Source organism: Sapajus apella, unplaced genomic scaffold (assembly GCF_009761245.1).
Source record: "Sapajus apella isolate SASKATOON/1434 unplaced genomic scaffold, GSC_monkey_1.0 scaffold33, whole genome shotgun sequence".
Lineage (NCBI taxonomy): Eukaryota > Metazoa > Chordata > Mammalia > Primates > Cebidae > Sapajus > Sapajus apella.
In genome coordinates this window covers 10,804,426-10,822,305 of record NW_022436973.1, presented here as the reverse complement: position 1 = coordinate 10,822,305, position 17,880 = coordinate 10,804,426, and the positions used below count along the sequence as shown (strand labels likewise).

The window sequence follows — 17,880 nt, the reverse complement described above, 5'->3', positions numbered from 1 at the left end:
GTCGGGGTTTCATTATGTTGGCCAGGCTGATCTCGAACTCCTGACCTCAAGTGATCTGCCTGCCCCGGCCTCCCAAAGTGCTGAAATTACAGATGTGAGCCAGTGTGCCTGGCCAAGCCCAGGAGTTCGAGACCAGTCTGGGCAATAGACCAAGACCCTGTCTATCTGCACAGTAAAAATTATGAAGTATTAGAATAGCAAATCTTACTCTTAAAAGTTTTGTTTTCCTCTTTTTTTTTTTTTTTTTTTTTCACTGAAAAAGCTTGGCTTTAGAAACCTCTGGGTAGTTTGAATTGCAGACACGCAGGCCCTATTCCTGTTTAATTAATGAGATTTGTGAGTAGTACTTGGTTTCTCCAGACTCTAGGACCTAGAGGAAGGAAATTTTGATGGAGCTGTTGGTAAAGCATTTAGCACCTAAGTTTTATTTTGAATTGTTATTTTCTTTTCTTTTTTTTTTTTTTTTTTTTTTTTGAGACGGAGTTTCACTCTTGTTACCCAGGCTGGAGTGCAATGGCGCGATCTCGGCTCATCGCAACCTCCGCCTCCTGGGTTCAGGCAATTCTCCTGCCTCAGCCTCCTGAGTAGCTGGGACTACAAGCACGCGCCACCATGTCCAGCTAATGTTTTGTATTTGTAGTAGAGACGGGGTTTCACCATGTTGACCAGGATGGTCTCGATCTCTTGACCTTGTGATCCACCCACCTCGGCCTCCCAAAGTGCTGGGATTACAGGCTTGAGCCACCGCGCCCGGCAGTTATTTTCTTAATCATAGAAAACAATACACGTTCGTAGTAGAAAATACCCAAAATTGAAAAGAATATAAAGCACTTAATAAAACTCTACCACTTAGGTAGGCCAGGTACAGTGGCTCACACCTGTAATCCCAACACTTTGAGGAGGCCAGGGCGGGTGGGTCACCTAAGGTCAAGAGTTCTAGACCATCCTGGACAATGTGGTGAAGTCCGTCTCTACTAAAACTACAGAAATTAGCTGGGCATGGTAACAGGTGCTTATAATCCCAGCTACTTGGGAGGCTGAGGCAGGAGAATCGGTTGAACCTATGAGGCGGAGGTTGCAGTGAGCTGAGATTGTACCACTGCACGCCAGCCTGGGTGACAGAGCTAGACTCTGTCTCAAAAAACAAAACCAAAAAAACTACCACTCGGAGATGGTGGTGGCTAACACTTTAGCAAGAATTTCTCTTGCAATTTTCTATGCAAACACATTCAAATTTTTATTTTTTTAAAAAAAGAATCATACTGTATGAATTTAACTGCCTAATTAGCTTGTTATATCATCATTACTCTTGCCGTTAAATGCTCTACAGCTTTCTTTTAAATGGCTATCTGTGGTAGTGTTCCTTGAAGGAAATACCTTAAAAGTTTTTGTTTTTAAACCTTTATAATTGTGGAAATGTAATACAGTGAATGCGTAGAACACAAATGTTCAGCTTAATGAATAACATCCTTGTAACTGCCACTCAGGTCAAGACATCAAATAGAGTCAACAGCCAGGAGCCCCCCACCCCCTCAATGCTCCTTCCCAGCCAGTCATAGCCCCATTCTTCCCCCTGAAGGTAACTTCTGTCCTGACTTTATAAAAGTTGTTTTCTTGCTTTCCTTTAGGTTACGTACCTGTCTTTGCATTCCTAATGCTGTAGTTTAGTTGAGCTTATTTTGAACTTTTCACAAACAGAATCATCAAGTATGCATTCTTTTGTATCTGGCTTTCATTTGGTATTTTGTTTTTAATATTCATCTATGTTGTTAGTAGTTATAGTTCATTTTTTTTTTTTTGCTGTATAATCCATTTATTGAATATACTACAATTTGATTCTGCTGCTGGCAGCCACTTTGATTGTTTATAGTCCACATTACAAATGCTGCATTGTGAACATGTGAGTTGTGATTTGTGTGTATGTGTAAGTACTCCTCTAGGGAATCCAAACCTAAGAGAGACGTTGCTGGGTCAGAGGATGTTTGTATCTTCAACTGTACCAGATAAGGCCAAATTGTGTTCTTGAATGGTTGGATGTGTTTTCAGTATACTTGTTCTACTCCTAATTAACACTACTTGATATTGTCAAACTTTTAGCCATTCTGTTGGATGTGGTAGTATTTCATTGTGGTTTTAATTTGCATTATTTTGCGTTTTCTTTATTGTTAGTGAAATTAAATACCTTTTATGTGTGTTGGCTACCTCAGTATGCTCTTGTGCAGTGCCTAATTCACATCTTCTGAGTTGCCTTTTTCCCATTGATTTATGTGGTTTTTTTTGTTTGTTTGTTTTTTGTGTTTTTTGAGAAGGAGTGTGGTTCTATCACCCAGGCTGGAGTGCAGTGGCACGACCTTGGCTCACTGTAACCTCTGCCTCCCTGATTCAAGTGATTCTCTTGCCTCAGCCTCTCAAGTAGCTGGGACTATAGGTGCGCGCCACTACACCCAGCTGTTTTTTGTGTTTTTAGTAGAGATAGGGTTTCACCATGTTGGCCAGGCAGGTCTCAAACTCCTGACCTCAAGTGATCCATTTGCCTGGGCCTTCCAAAATGCTGGGATTACAGGTGCGAGCCACCACACCTGGCCTGATTTATGTATTCTAAATGAAAGTTGTTTACTGGTTATATAAGTTGCAAATATCTTTTTCAGCTCTGTAGGTAATCATGTTTTTTGATGAATAGAAAGTCTTAATTTTAATGTAGTTTGATTTTTTTTTCTCCTTTGTAAGAGTTAATGTTTCTTATGTCTTGTATAAATCTTATATTGGGATAAAAGATACGTATGTATTTTTAAGGTTTTGGCTCATAGTTTTCTGCTGGCAGTGTGTGAACCTTTTCATACTGTTGTTACTCCCATCAAGGGTGTATGTGTGATTTTCTTACATTCTCGTCAGAACTGGAGATTTGGGGTCAATTTTGCCAATGTAATAGACTTACTTAATTCATTAAGGAGTATTTAATCTAAGTTAAATTTGTTTTATTATACCAAGAACATAGCAGTCAATAAGCCTAACTAAAAATATTCTTTCGCTTTTGATTCTGAAGACCATTTATGTCCTGTAGGGAAAAGAGATAAAGATCCAGAAAACTGTTTTCTTTTTTATTTAAGACACATGATTTTGGCTAAAACTAATGGAAATAAATTGATGAAACTTCAATGTAGTGGGTCAAGAGACCCATGAAATTGATGAGTTAGATTGTTGTGGGCACTCCTTTTAAATTTATGGTACCTTTTTAACATAATCATGACTTTATCAACTCTTTTTCACGTACTTTTATTCAAAGAAGACATGAAAGTGTCTGTCCCAACTTGTCTTCTTGTTTCCAACTCCCAGTACACATCTGTACTCTTTCTAGTTTTGAGGTGTGAGAGAACTCCTAAGTTCTTAGGAATGGGTAGAGTTTAATTCTTGAGTCTGTATATAGTGAGTCTGTTGGAAGAAGCTTTTCTTAGGAGATGAAATTTGGGATGGAGCTCTCTTCTACACTCTAGCACTGTGGCCAATCTTTGGTTTAGACCTCTGGCATTTTTCAGTGGACCTCTGTCATAGTGTCTGACTCTTCTTCCTGTCTCCAGGCTTCCCATGATTGCCGGATAAAATTCAGAAAGCTTACATTATTCCCCTAGTTAATATCCATCAGTGACTCCAGAACAATGAAATTATTGATCCCTCTTCATGGGTCTTAGTTCCCCACACCCCTAGTTTTCCTGAGTTTCGAATATTCTTTCACATTTGCTCATCCCACTATCTAGAACTTCCTACAGTCTCCCTAGTTGCTAATTTCTTGTAAAACTCAGCTTAAGCCACGCAACTTTTTGTTTATATTACTTCCCTGGTCGTTATTTACCTCCATGCTGTCTTTCGCTCAACTCATTGAAGTTAGGTGCCCCCTATTCTGGGCTGCCACAGCTCTCCTAGTTTACCTGTGTTACCGTACTTTGTATTGTAATCAGTTCAATTATCCCTGCTACTTAGCTGAGCTCCTTGAGAGTAGAGCCCTGATTTCCTACTCCTTAGCACTCCATCCTCCCCAGAACTAGAATGGTGTTGCTTATAGGAGGCACCCTATAAATGTTCAATAATGTTTGAATGCAAAAGTAGATCTAACTTTCTTAATGATATATTTATGAAAAGAACTTACTGGAAAAGAGGTCAGTTAGAAAGGGTTAGGAATTTGTCAGTATTCTAAATACCTCTTTTTCAAAAGCATACACTGCCTTGCTTGAAGAGCCTGTAGGGTTTTGTTCACCTGAGTTGTGCCTTGCTGTCACAGAAGGATGCCCTGCAGTGGTCTCGCACTCCCACAGCAGTGGAGGGGGAGGAACCAGAGGACACGGCTGATGTGGAGAGCTGTGGCTCTAATGAAGCCAGCACTGTGAGTGGTGAAAATGATGGTAAGGACCCTTAACCAGATGGGTGAGGGAGCCACAGCAGGCACTAGGGACTAACCTTTATTTCTTCTCTTCCAGTATCTCTTGATGAAACATCTTCGAATGCATCTTGTTCTACGGAATCTCAGAGTAGACCTCTTTCCAATCCCAGGGACAGCTACAGAGCTTCCTCACAGGTAAGGAAGAGACAGAGCCTAGCCTGGGAGGGTGAATGATGGCAGGTATAAGACAGGATCCTTCCTACTCCTGTAGTGAGCTGTGAACGTGTTCAGAGAGTGAAGAACAGAAGTCTGGTCTCTAGCGGTTAGTAGCATTTAACAGTGGGCAGTAGGAAAAGTGAACAGCAGGTCTGAGCAGAGTGAATTTTCTCTTTTTCTCTACCTTGGCTAGGTGATTCTATTCATTCTTGTTGTTTTGTCTGTTATTTGAGACAGTCTTGCTTGTCACCCAGGGTGGAGTGCAGTGGCACGATCTCCGCTTGCTGTAAACTCTGCCTCCAGGGTTCAAGCAGTTCTCCTGCCTCAGCCTCCCGAGTAGCTGGTATTACAAGCACGTACCACTGTGCCTGGCTAATTTTTGTATTTTTAGTAGAGATGGGGTTTTGCCATGTTGGTCAGGCTAGTCTCAAATTCTGACCTCAAGTGATCTGCCTGCCTCAGCCTTCCAAAGTGCTGGGATTATGGGTGTGATGACTCAACACTTGGCTTGATTCTGTTCATTCTTGTAATATACACGTGAACACCCAAAGAGAAATACGGTGTAGTGCAGAGTAGTGAGAACAGGAGCTTGGAAGTGAGCAGTTTGAATGATAAGTTACCCTGACACTTACTGGCCTTGAGACTTTGGGAAAATTCCTTACCTGTAAAATGGGGATAACAATACATTTTTGTAGCTTGGAATGATGCTTGGCACAGAGACCAGCATGTAGCTCAGTAACATTAACCAGTGCTCTTGTCAGCATTATTTGGCAGATCTGGTTGAAGATGAACTTCATTTTACAAGAGAGTGAGTAGAGACAGTGTTGCCAGGGAATACTTTTGTGGCTCTGCAGTTGACTTGGACTCTCTTTTTGTTCTCCCTGGGAATATAGGCGAACAAACAAAAGAAAAAGACTGGGGTGATGCTGCCTCGAGTTGTCCTGACTCCTCTGAAGGTAAACGGGGCCCACGTGGAATCTGCGTCAGGTACGTGTAAACTCATGGTTGTGATGCTTTTTCCTCAGGTCCTGGGGACCTGGCCTCCCTCTGTCAGCGGTTTCTGACCTAGTAGTGTGATGCCAGGAGAGCTGTCGGGCCACAGGCAAGAGCCCCGCCAGTGGATGAGGCCCGCCATAGGTTTTAGTGCTGGGCTCTGCCGTGTGCCTTCCTCTTTGCCTCCCAGGGCAGTCGCGAGGATCCAACGAAGGATTTGATTGTGCCAGTGCTTTGTAAAAGGTGTAGTGTATCCAAATGAAGATGGTGGTTTGGCACTCGTAAGGTGATACTTTAAAGCCAGACCATGAGGTGGTGGTTTCTCTCAGCCCAAGGCTGGGAGATCGAAGCATTCCAGTACTGCTGGCAGCATCTCAGGGAGAGCTGGGAGAAGTGAACTTGTCTGAGAGCCATGGGCGCGGCTTGTGATACTTTTGACCAGTGGAATGCTGTGCCTTCAGGGTTCTCGGGCCGCCACGCCGATGGCGAGAGCGGCAGCCCGTCCAGCAGCAGCAGCGGCTCTCTGGCCCTGGGCAGCGCTGCTATTCGTGGCCAGGCCGAGGTCGCCCAGGACCCTGCCCCGCTCCTGAGAGGCTTCCGGAAGCCAGCCACAGGTGAGTGGCTTGGCACTCATTTCTCTGCCTGTAAAGGGGGCCCCTGCAGGCCTAGTGAGAAGATGATGTCTTCTGTTCCAGTTCCTTTATCAGTTTATTTTTACTTCTTGGGTGGCCCTCTATTTTTTTTGTTTATTTTTACCTTGTAATTTGGTTATTTCATTTGTAGCTCTCTTCTAGACTGTGTGAGAACTCCTTTCAGGCAGAGATGATGCCACATTGTTTCTTGTATGTCCCTGTAGGCCTAGTCTGTGCCTGCCCTGTACTGCTTAGTAAGTGTTTGAATGAGTGAAAACCGCTTCTGAGCTTTTCAGTGAAGAATTCTAACACCCCTTTTCTTTCTTCGGTAGCATCCTGCCACATTCGTTCCCAACATCTGTAGCCTCTATCAGAGGCTCCCTTTTTTACAACCTAGTCAGTATGTTGAGGGGAAGCATGTGTTGAATCCTGGGGATGCAAACAAATTTAGTAGCTATGTCTATACCTCCCACCCCTACCACACCCCACCCCCATTAGGGTTATTTGCAATGCCAGTATGCTTTGCTATGCCAGGATTTAATTCTTAATGGCCCACATGCTGGGTTTTTTGTAGATGAACCACATGAAACCATTAAGAAGACAAGCCTTTGCTTTTGAGAATTAGAGTAAACCTTGCCCAAGTAGGAACTAGGTTTGCTGTCTTGCTGCTTTTCCAGCTCATCAGCAGTGCTCAATCTGAGATCTCACAGGTCTCTATTCCTAGTGAGTTTTTCAGATAAAAGTAACATTTGCTGAGGCTTCTGTGAGAGGTATTAGCATCTCAGTTGGCTTTGAACAGTCCTTAGTACATTTCTGCATAGAGATCATCCCTCTCCAGCCCATTCACAGAAGGCTTCTGCAGATTTTTCTGTAATATACTAACTAGATTTGCTTTTAGACAATTTCCATCATTTCTCCAGTTGAGCTTTCTGTGGAGCCTGTTCTCCAGCTTCGGAGGGAAGCTCAGAACCTGCCCTTTGCCTGGCTTTCTGTGGGAAGTGTCCTTTCAGGCTGTGACACAGGACGGTACAGAGTTTTGTCTGAGAGGATATAAGCCCAAGTGTTCTCCTAGGTTTGATGGCAATGACAGTAACCTGGAAAGAACAGTTGTAACATGCAGGTCAGGATGGACTGGACAGTTGAGCAGAGGGTGTGCAGATAAGTTCTGGGTACCTTGGGTGCTGCCACCGAAGTTTTCCCATCAATTGGCATTTGCTTTTTTCCTTTAAAAAGCTGAATCTATACCTTGCTTCTCCTTGCTTCAAAAATCACAGGTCAAATGAAGCGCAACAGAGGGGAAGAAATAGATTTTGAGACACCTGGGTCCATTCTTGTCAACACCAACCTCCGTGCCCTGATCAACTCTCGGACCTTCCATGCCTTACCATCACACTTCCAGCAGCAGCTCCTGTTCCTCCTGCCTGAAGTAGACAGACAGGTGCACATGGGCAACCTCCCCTTTACCTCTTTCTGGGTGGGCTTCTGTTCTCTTTTCAGTTTATTTATTAGGATTTTTTTTTCCTTGATCCTTCTAGGTGGGGACAGATGGCCTGTTGCGTCTCAGCAGCAGTGCACTAAATAACGAATTTTTTACCCACGCGGCACAGAGCTGGCGGGAGCGCCTGGCTGATGGTAAGTAGACTTGATCATCTCAGGCAGCCTGCGATGCATCTTTTTTGTGTGGTGTTTCATGTCTCCTGGGATTTAAAACCGAAGCTCACTCTTCTCAGAGGGTTAAGTATAAGGCAGGCTTTCCTCATGTTACTAATAAATGTGGTAGGTATTAACGTGCCACACAGCTCTGAAGAAATAACAGGGTGTTTAGGTTTAGACTTTCATATAGTGTATGTATATATTCATTCTTCATCTCCTTTTTATCATTAAAACTATAAATACCTGTTCATTCCAATAATCATGGCATCGTCTGGAAGGGTGGAGGAAAGTCCACTGTGGAGTTGACACGTTCCACCATGCTCTGTCTTTTTAGGCATTGTCACTTGGAGTGATTGTTCGCTTCTGTTAATTTAATTTTATACCAAAGTGTTGAGAGGGCCCTAAGAACACCCCTAGGTTTGATTTGCTAGCAGGACTTAGCATATAGTTATACATACAGGGCTATGGTTTATTACAGCAGAAGAATACAAAGTAAAATCAGCAGATGGAGAGGCACATGGGGTAGGTCCAGCGGAAACCGTGTGTGTTGGCTTCCAAGGTTCTCTCTCAGTGGTGTCACACAGGACACATTTAATTCCTCCAGCAATAAATTATGACAACATGTGTGAAATGTCTACTAGGGAAACCTGTTAAAGACCTGGTACCCAGGGTTTTTGTCAAGGGCCGATCATGTAGGAAGCCACTGCTTGGCACATACCCAGATTCCAGATTCCCAAAAGGAAGGCAGATGTTCAGCATAAGCCATATTGTTTGCATAAACAATTTAGGCACAGTGAACAAGTCATATCAGTTAGGGTGGTTGGGAGCCCTCCTGAAATCTAAATTCCCAGATGTCAGCCAAGGGCTGTTCTTCTAAGGAGGCCTTTCTAAGTTTAAACAGTCAGGCTTACTATGTTACTTTCTGTGTAGACAAAAAGTTAAGAATCGTTCTTTTGTTTGTTGTTTTGCTTTTTCAATCAAGGAGTTGCTTGCTCTTACTTTGTGGAAGAGTGAATTTCCCTTATGGTAGACTTGTTAGCTCTATCCCTCTAAGAGTGTGATGTGAGAGCGCCTCTAGAAGAGACATGTTGTTTTAAAACTGGGAGATTCAGCTGTCTGTAAGACAGACGTTAATATCCCAAATGCACTTACTAGAAGAGGTTTATTTCTCCCTAGGTGAATTTACTCATGAGATGCAAGTCAGGATACGACAGGAAATGGAGAAGGAAAAGAAGGTGGAACAATGGAAAGAAAAGTTCTTTGAAGACTACTATGGACAGAAGTAAGGCAGTTGGAGCTACGAGTCTTGGTCTGGGGTTTTGAGGGGATAGAGGTAGATGGTCTCAAAATAGTGTATACTTATGTGTTGGACAAGAATGTGGAGGTTGCAGTGACACTTGGGTCATTTATCCTAATGCCATTCATAGTGAAGCTAACAGTTTTTCTATGGTTAGTGTTATGCAACACACAGATTTATTTTGTTCTGAGATATCTATGTTTCTGGGTCCATATTATTCATAGAAATAAAAGAGACATGTCCACTCTGGCCTGAAACTGATGGTGTGATTCTGATTTGCAGGCTGGGTTTGACCAAAGAAGAGTCATTGCAGCAGAATGTGGGCCAGGAGGAGGCTGAAATCAAAAGTGGCTTGTGTGTCCCGGGAGAATCAGTGCGTACACAGCGTGGTCCAGCCGCCCGACAGCGAGATGGGCATTTTAAGAAACGCTCTCGGCCAGATCTCCGAACCAGAGCCAGAAGGAACCTGTACAAAAAACAGGAGCCAGAACAAGCAGGGGTTGCCAAGGATGCAAAATCTGTGGCCTCAGATGTTCCCCTCTACAAGGATGGGGAGGCTAAGACTGACCCAGCAGGGCTGAGCAGTCCCCATCTGCCAGGCACATCCTCTGTAGCACCTGACCCAGAGGGTCCCGAATTCCCAGTTGAGTCTGTGGCTTCCCGGATCCAGACTGAGCCAGACAACCTGGCACATGCCTCTGCCTCTCCAGACAGAATTCCTCCCCTGCCTCAAGAGACTGTGGATCAGGAGCCCAAGGATCAGAAGAGGAAATCCTTTGAGCAGACGGCCTCTGCATCCTTTCCCGAAAAGAAGCCGCGGCTTGAAGATCGTCAGTCCTTTCGTAACACAATTGAAAGTGTTCACACCGAAAAGCCACAGCCCACTAAAGAGGAGCCCAAAGTCCCGCCCATCCGGGTAGGAGACTGTTTGATTCCTGGCTGCCCTGGAGCCAGGTTTTCTTGGAGGGTCATGAGGTTATAGAGCCCTATTACCCTGGGGCCCTGAAGTTAATTATATGGGAATGTAGGGCTTTTTGTGAGAGAAGTTTTCTTGAGACTGCCTTAAAGTTTAATGAGATGAAGTTCTTTTCTTCCTCACTTTTTTGTTCATTCTGTTGAAGTTATCTCGAGAGGTCAAAATCCTTTGGGGTTTTAAAATCTTTTTAAGATAGTGTTAGATTCTTTGCTGTAGTGACTCACACAGTTCCACCAGAAATTAAATTTAGAAGTGTGGCATGTAACAGCCCTTGAGCTGAATCTTCTCTGAATGGTGTGGTGTTATGGCAGTTATTTTACTATGATTATTTCATTGTTTGAAGAAAATTATTTGATTCTCTATGCCATGGCCCTTAAGCTACTAGAATCCTAGTTCTGCTTCACAGTCCCTAGGTCAGATCACCAGTCAGTTAAAATTATTTTCTGATTCTTTTTTTGCAGATTCAACTTTCACGTATCAAACCACCCTGGGTGGTTAAAGGTCAGCCCACTTACCAGATATGCCCCCGGATCGTCCCCATCACGGAGTCCTCCTGCCGGGGCTGGACCGGCGCCAGGACCCTCGCAGACATTAAAGCCCGTGCTTTGCAGGTCCGAGGGGCGAGAGGTCACCACTGCCATAGAGAGGCGGCCACCACTGCCATCGGAGGGGGGGGTGGCCCGGGTGGAGGTGGCGGCGGGGCCACCGATGAGGGAGGCGGTAGAGGCGGCAGCAGTGGTGATGGTGGTGAGGCCTGTGGCCACCCTGAGCCCAGGGGAGGCCCGAGCACCCCTGGAAAGCGTACGTCAGATCTACAGCGAACACAACTACTGTCGCCTTGGCCTCTAAACGGGGAGCATACCCAGGCTGGAACTGCCGTTTCCAGAGCTAGGAGAGAGGACCTGGCTTCTCTGAGAAAGGAGGAAAGCTGCCTACTACAGAGGGTTCCAGTTGTATTCACAAATGGGCCAGAAGATGCCTCCCAACTCCCCATTGCTCCCACTGGGGACCAGCCATGCCAGGCCTTGCCCCCACTGTCCTCCCAAACCTCGGTAGCTGAGAGATTAATGGAGCAATCTAAGTTGCATCTGGCTGTTAGAACTGAATGTGAGTCTGGCACCACTCCCTGGGAAAGTGATGAGGAGGAACGGGGACCCACTGTTCCCGCAGAGAATGGTCCTATTCCATCTCTAGTGGGAGATGATACGTTAGAGGAAGGAACTGGCCAGGCTCTTGACAGTCATCCCACTATGAAGGACCCTGTAAATGTGACCCCCAGCTCCACACCTGAATCCCCATTGACTGATTGCCTGCAGAACAGACCAGTTGATGACAAATTAGGGCTTGGTGACTCATGCCCTCCTATGAGGGAAAGTGATACTAGGCAAGAAAACTTGAACACCAAGGCTCTCGTTTCTAGCAGCTCCGTGCATTGGATACCTATCCCATCGAATGATGAGGTAGTGACACAGCCCGAACCAGAATCCAGAGAACATGTACCATCTGTTGAGCCCCAGGTTAGAGAAGAGTGGGAGAAAGCTGCTCCAACCCTTCCTGCATTGCCTAGGGATTTGACAGCCGAGGTGGGTCTAGATCCTGCTGACAGCCTTACTTCACTCTGGACTGTGCCATCTCGAGGAGGCAATGACAGCACTGGCAGTGACTGTCAACAAGGGGACATTGAAAAGCTGAAAATCATCGGAGACTCTGGAGCACTGAGTCCTCACAGTGAATCCACAGATACAGCCTCTGACTTTGAAGGTCACCTCACTGAGGACAGCAGTGAGGCTGACACTAGTGAAGCTGCAGTGACAAAGGGATCTTCGGTGGACAAGGATGAGAAACCCAGTTGGAACCGATCTGCCTCAGTGTCCAAGGTGAATGGTGACCTGAATCTGGTTACAAGGACAGATGGGATGGTTGCTCCTCAGAGCTGGGTGTCTCGAGTATGTGTGGTCCCCCAAAAGACTCCAGATTCCCTACTGCTGGCCAATACTGAGTACCAGCCAAGAGCCGTGTGCCTGTCCAGGCCTGGGTCCTCAGTGGAGGCCACTAACCCTCTTGTGATGCAGTTGCTGCAGGGTAACTTGCCCCTAGAGAAGGTTCTTCCACCAGGCCACGATGACAGCGTGCCAGAATCTGCGCAAGTACCGCTTACAAAAGTGCAGAGCCATGGCTCCCTGAGTATGGGATCTTTACATGATCTTGGAGAAAACAGTGGCATGGTTGGTAGAAGCAGCCCCAGTTCTTTAAGGGCTTTAAAGGAGCCTCTTCTACCAGATAGCTGTGAAACAGGCACTGATCTTGCCAAGATAGAGGCCACCCAGGTTCCTGGAGCACCCCAGAAGATTTCCAAAACAGTCCCAAGTTTTGACTCCCTCCATCCGGTGACAAATCCGATTACTTCCTCTAGGAAACTGGAAGAAATGGATTCCAAAGAGCAGTTCTCTTCCTTTATTTGTGAAGATCAGAAGGAGGTCTGTGCCGTGTCACAGGACAGTAGTTCAAATGCTGCTCCAGGCAAGAGCTCAGGAGATCTTACTACCTCGAGAACACCTTGTTTCTCATCTCCAAATGTAATCTCCTTTGGTCCAGAGCAGACAGGTCGGGCCCTGGGTGATCAGGGCAATGTTACAGGCCAAAGGAAGAAGCTTTTTGGCTCTGGGAATGTGGCTACAACTCTTCAGCGCCCCAGGCCTGCAGACCCGATGCCTCTGCCTGCTGAGATCCCTCCAGTTTTTCCTAGTGGGAAGACAGGACCAAGCACAAACTCCATGTCTGGTGGGGTACAGACTTCCAGGGAAGACTGGGCTCCAAAGCCACAATCTGCCTGTGTTGGCAGCATCAAGAACGAGAAGACTTTTGTCGGGGGTACTCTTAAGGCAAATGCCGAGAACCGAAAAGCTACTGGGCATAGTCCTCTGGAACTGGTGGGTCACTTGCAAGGGATGCCCTTTGTCATGGACTTACCCTTCTGGAAATTACCCCGAGAGCCAGGGAAGGGGCTCAGTGAGCCTCTGGAGCCTTCTCTCCCCTCCCAACTCAGCATCAAGCAGGCATTTTATGGAAAGCTTTCTAAACTCCAACTGAGTTCCACCAGCTTTAATTATTCCTCTAGCTCTCCCACCTTTCCCAAAGGCCTTGCTGGAAGTGTGGTGCAGCTGAGCCACAAAGCAAACTTTGGTGCGAGCCACAGTGCATCACTTTCCTTGCAAATGTTCACTGACAGCAGCACGGTGGAAAGCATCTCGCTCCAGTGTGCGTGCAGCCTGAAAGCCATGATCATGTGCCAAGGCTGTGGTGCGTTCTGTCATGATGACTGTATTGGACCCTCAAAGCTCTGTGTATTGTGCCTTGTGGTGAGATAATAAATTATGGCCATGGGAAACATTGTATATTTAGTGTGTGTATTTTGATAATGATTGATCTTAAATCTGTATACAGAATATCGTTGATACAATACTCTTTTTAGGCAGGAGCACTCTTGCCTTCCCCCCAGATTTATAGTGCTAAAGCCCTCTGTCACTTGTCGACCCCTCTGGTCTTGCTGGAGGGATTTTCTGGGTATAACCCATTGGGCTGCCCAAAGCCAGCCAGCCTGAGCTCTCCTGCAGACATAGCCTGATGTGGCATGGAGCAGGGTCAGTGGCGGGGGGAGGTGCTGCCTGACTCCCAGAGGGACTTGAAACTGAAGCAAGAAGGTTGCATTCTCAACCAAGGGAATTCACCTACCCGAACTAAGTAGAAATGCCAGTCTTCCACTGTCCCCTCCCTGCCATCTTTTCCTCTGCTACTTTGTTTGGGGAGTTGTTGGTCTGGAAAGAAGCCAGCACAGGGTTAAAGTAACTCCCATCATTGCCCACCAGGGGGCTGGAGCACCTGTCGACCTTAGGGTCACAGTTGAGTCATTTGCCAGTTGATGGAGCAAGTTTGATGTTCTGTTGCTGAAGCAAATTTGGAACTTTTCTGTCTTGGTGCGATCCACTAGCCCACAGGATCATTTGGAACCTTGAATAGCTCTTCTTGGACAATGGGGTCGGGGAATAGGGTTGTGTTTCCTATGAAAATGCCATCTGTAGACCTGATGAGTCAGCTGTCCAGATGGTTGCAGGTGAATTCCTCTGCTTGACATCTTCCCTGTCACTTTGGACCCTATGGGAGTGGGCATCTCCACGCACTTGTGTATGTGAAAGTCATTTTACATTTCAAAGCGCAGTGTGTGTTTCTTATTTTTATATTTTTAACTCTTTATTCTTGGATGTATAAAGTGAACTTTTTGGCTTCTGTAAGTATGCTCTATGCACCTCTAATGTTTTATCATGTATTTATATGTTGTACACAGTACTGGCCGATTCTGTAAATGGATGTATTGTACAGAGAACATGAATGTTTCTTCCTAATTTTACATCTTCAGCATCATTGCATTAAAGTGATGTAATTTACTTCTCTACACCTATTGTCAGAGCCACTGAGTGCTGTGCTGCTGCTCAACGTGAGGGTGAAATACTTGACTTGTGACCTGCCAGGTTGCCCGATGCCCTGTCGGGTCGGGTCACCGGGTGGATCTGCTGCAGCCTGCAGAGCCACAGTCAGCCTGCCCACACGCCACTGAGCAAACGCATCTTGCTTCTCACACCTCTCCTCCTCCTACAGCCTTTAATGGCTGCTCGCTGCCATATGTGACAAATCACCACCACCAGTGTTAAGTGCTTCTGGATTCATGGGTGAGTTCCCTGGGCAGCCCCCAGGAAGGCCTTCCAGATCTGGCTCCAGGGTCACCACCTGTCACAGCAATACCTGGGACCATGCTCTCCTGGGACCGTGAGGCTCCTTTTGACGTACTTTTGACATCAGGCAGGTTTGGGAAGAAACAAAGCCATGCCTGCTCCTGCCTCTCTCCCAACATGTTCCTAGCAAGTAGATGCCCCGTATGTGTCTTCCCTTGCCTTGTTCCCTGCCTTAGTTCTTGTATTTTTGACTTATTACAGAATTGAGGATCCTTGCTTAATTTAGGTCAAGCATAAAATCTCTATGACTTCAAGTCTAATTTTATCTGAAAGTTTTTTTTTTTTTTTTCTCATTTAATCTGATGTGTTTTCATCATCTGAAGCATGAGTGACAAGTTGCCAATGATGTGATTTAAAATGCAGTATTGGCCAAGTCCAAGTTGTCAACTTAAGCGTCTGTTTACCAAAGACCGGGAACAGGGGCCCAAGCACATCCAGTCCTCTTCCTTCTGCTGGAGCCTTTGGGGACACTCAAGGGTACACAGTTTGACACTGATCTGGTCCATGGGGCTGCCCAGAGAAAGCACTGCTTTTGTATGTCTGTTGTGGTATTGAAACAATAAACCCGTACAACCTACAGTTGTGGTCTCAGTCATCTTCCGTGGCTGCCTCGCTGGTGTGGGAAGGTCAGGCTGGAGTGCAGAGCTGGAGGGGAAGGAGTAGACACCGGCTCTCCTCACCTGGGCTCTGGAGCTACTGTTCTTATACTTGGAGCTACTGTTCTTATGCTTGGAGCTCTTCTTTTGGGAGGTTAGTTCTAAAGGAATGACTCGGCAGCTTCACTGATCTTTAGCTGTTCATGACTTGCCAGACTTCATCACATAGACTGCAGTCAGCAATCTGCTGAGAGCAATAAGGTTTCCCCTTTGTGAGTGAAAGTCAGAAACTGTGACATCCCTCTGCAGCAGCTCATCCAAATTGCCTCACTGAGTTTGAGATTGCCAAGTGGCTTCCTAATGGTCAGTGGTCTTCTGTGGGAGGGTGACTAGCTCTGAACTTAAAAAACCTTAACCATGAGCACCTCTTTCTGTGACCTCTGGTGGCAGTGAGAGGAAGGTGCTGGCCCAGGATGAGGTGTCTGATGCTAGTTGAGTGAGCCTGAGTAGATCACGTGCTTCAGGGGATTGCCGCCTTGGTTGAGAAGTCCTCGGACGTCTCTGGAGTACTTCAATACATTGACTTTGTGCTTATCAGAAATAATTTTATTAGTATGTAAATAAGCCAAAGCAGAAAAAATGGGAGTTTAAACACATATTCATAATTTTTTCCTGTGAATTGGAGGAAGAACTTTGTGGTGGGATATCCCTTGGGCAGTTGAAGCTGCCACTTTGTAGTGCTGCTGTTTGATAGACATGCAGTTTTGAGAGTTGATGGCTCAGGGGCCCTGTAGTGACTGGGCAACTGCCTGGTGGTGGTGATGTGTCCTTGTGTCACAGAATCCATTTGGCCACTTAACATCTGCAGGAGCTCAGAATCATTACAGTCCCAGATTGGGACCTTCCATGGCCTATTGTATCTCCTCAGGGAGGCAGAATGATGCAGTGACTTCCTAGAGCACAGCCTCTGCAACACACCGGCTCTGTGGTTTTGGGCCATGTTATTTAACCTGGCTGCCACCTCTCATCTGTGAGTAGGTATAATAGTTCCTACTTCATGAGGTTATTAGTGCCGGCGACCTAGGAAATAATGACTTAGTTCATAGCAGGCCAAGACAGTCGTAGTTATGTGAACTCACGGTAGGAATCTATACAGCTACTGCCACCGACTTCACTCTTGCTCCAGAGGGGAGCTGTCAGGATGCAGGCCTTGTGCCCACTGCGCTGACGGGTGGTGGCAGGCTGTGAAGTCACTTTGGACCCTGATTTTTGGTCCCGGGCCACAGACCTGACCAAAAGTTGAGTGTTATCCTAAGTTTAGAGACTGAATATTTGGTAAGGAAGGCTTATTTTGCTCATGGTCCAAAGGACAAGGCAAATCATGTTTCAGAATATAGGAAGAATGGTACTGACCTGGCAAGGTGTCATTTGTTTGCTATCCAGCCTGCTGTAAGACTGTGTTAGAGAGAGGGGGATGTGGGTATTTGTCCTGTGTCCATCAGGGGTCCTGATGCCAAAGCATCTGCCTGCCCTGTCTACCTAAGAGGAGGGGCCCCAGGCTGTGTTGCCCTCATGTGTGGGTATTGTCTGAAGCCATGAAGGGGCAGGATGTGGAACTTTGGAGATTGCTCCAAAATTGGATAACACCCTTATGCTTCCTCTTGTCTCTGGTCAATTTGAAAGCCTAGAATGAACATCTCTACCGCAAGACGTAGACAAACACCCTGTACAACAGTTGTCGGTGCTGTGTTACCTGATATGGGTGGGTTTTAACCTGTTTTTGGAAACTCTTTCCCCCCCCCCCATGGAATGCACATGCGAAGTTTTTTTTTTTTGTTTTTAGAGTCTCCCTCTTTTCAGGCTGGAGTGCAGTGGCGTGATCATAGCTCACTGTAGCTTCAAACTTCTGAGTTCAAGTGATCCTCCCACTGCAACCTCCCAAGTAGCTGAGACTACAGGCACATGCCACCACTCCCAGCTAATATTAAAATTTTTTGTAGAGACAGGCTCTTGCTATGTTGTCCATACTGGTCTTGAACTCCTGGCCTCAAGCGATCCCACCACCACACTTGGCCTCACAAAGTTTTGCACACTGTCAGCATTTACCGGCTCCTTAGGCAGCCGGGGCCCCTCATTTAAGAACCACTGGTCGAGAATAAACCTAATAAAATGTGTTTATACAAAAGATCAGTTAAGGGAAGATAGGATTTTGCAAGGATTCTTGGGTTTCCCGTAACTACTAAGCTTCCCTAGTGCATTTTAAGTTGTAAAAATAGCATATGCATGTTTTCCTGTTTTTTGTAAAGGGAGGTTTGCCTGTTTTGTCATTGAGTACATTTTAGTTCACTTTTCTGAGGG

General features: G+C 45.9%; 1 protein-coding gene across 6 annotated transcripts in view; it reads left to right on the top strand.

The window, feature by feature from the left end:
- Positions 1-15,502, top strand: part of ASXL1 (ASXL transcriptional regulator 1) — an 81,328-nt gene extending 65,826 nt beyond the window's left edge. For 5 of the 6 annotated variants that reach the window (XM_032295269.1, XM_032295270.1, XM_032295271.1 and 2 more), the window contains 9 exons: positions 4,274-4,394; positions 4,470-4,567; positions 5,482-5,575; positions 6,043-6,195; positions 7,488-7,651; positions 7,749-7,845; positions 9,043-9,148; positions 9,446-10,079; positions 10,601-15,502. In XM_032295269.1, the coding sequence (XP_032151160.1) occupies positions 4,274-4,394; positions 4,470-4,567; positions 5,482-5,575; positions 6,043-6,195; positions 7,488-7,651; positions 7,749-7,845; positions 9,043-9,148; positions 9,446-10,079; positions 10,601-13,507 (4,374 nt within the window). In that variant the 3' untranslated portion in view covers positions 13,508-15,502. The remainder of the gene's footprint in view (positions 1-4,273; positions 4,395-4,469; positions 4,568-5,481; positions 5,576-6,042; positions 6,196-7,487; positions 7,652-7,748; positions 7,846-9,042; positions 9,149-9,445; positions 10,080-10,600) is intronic. The other variant, XM_032295274.1, reaches the window with a different exon arrangement.
- The last annotated feature ends 2,378 nt before the right edge of the window (positions 15,503-17,880 follow it).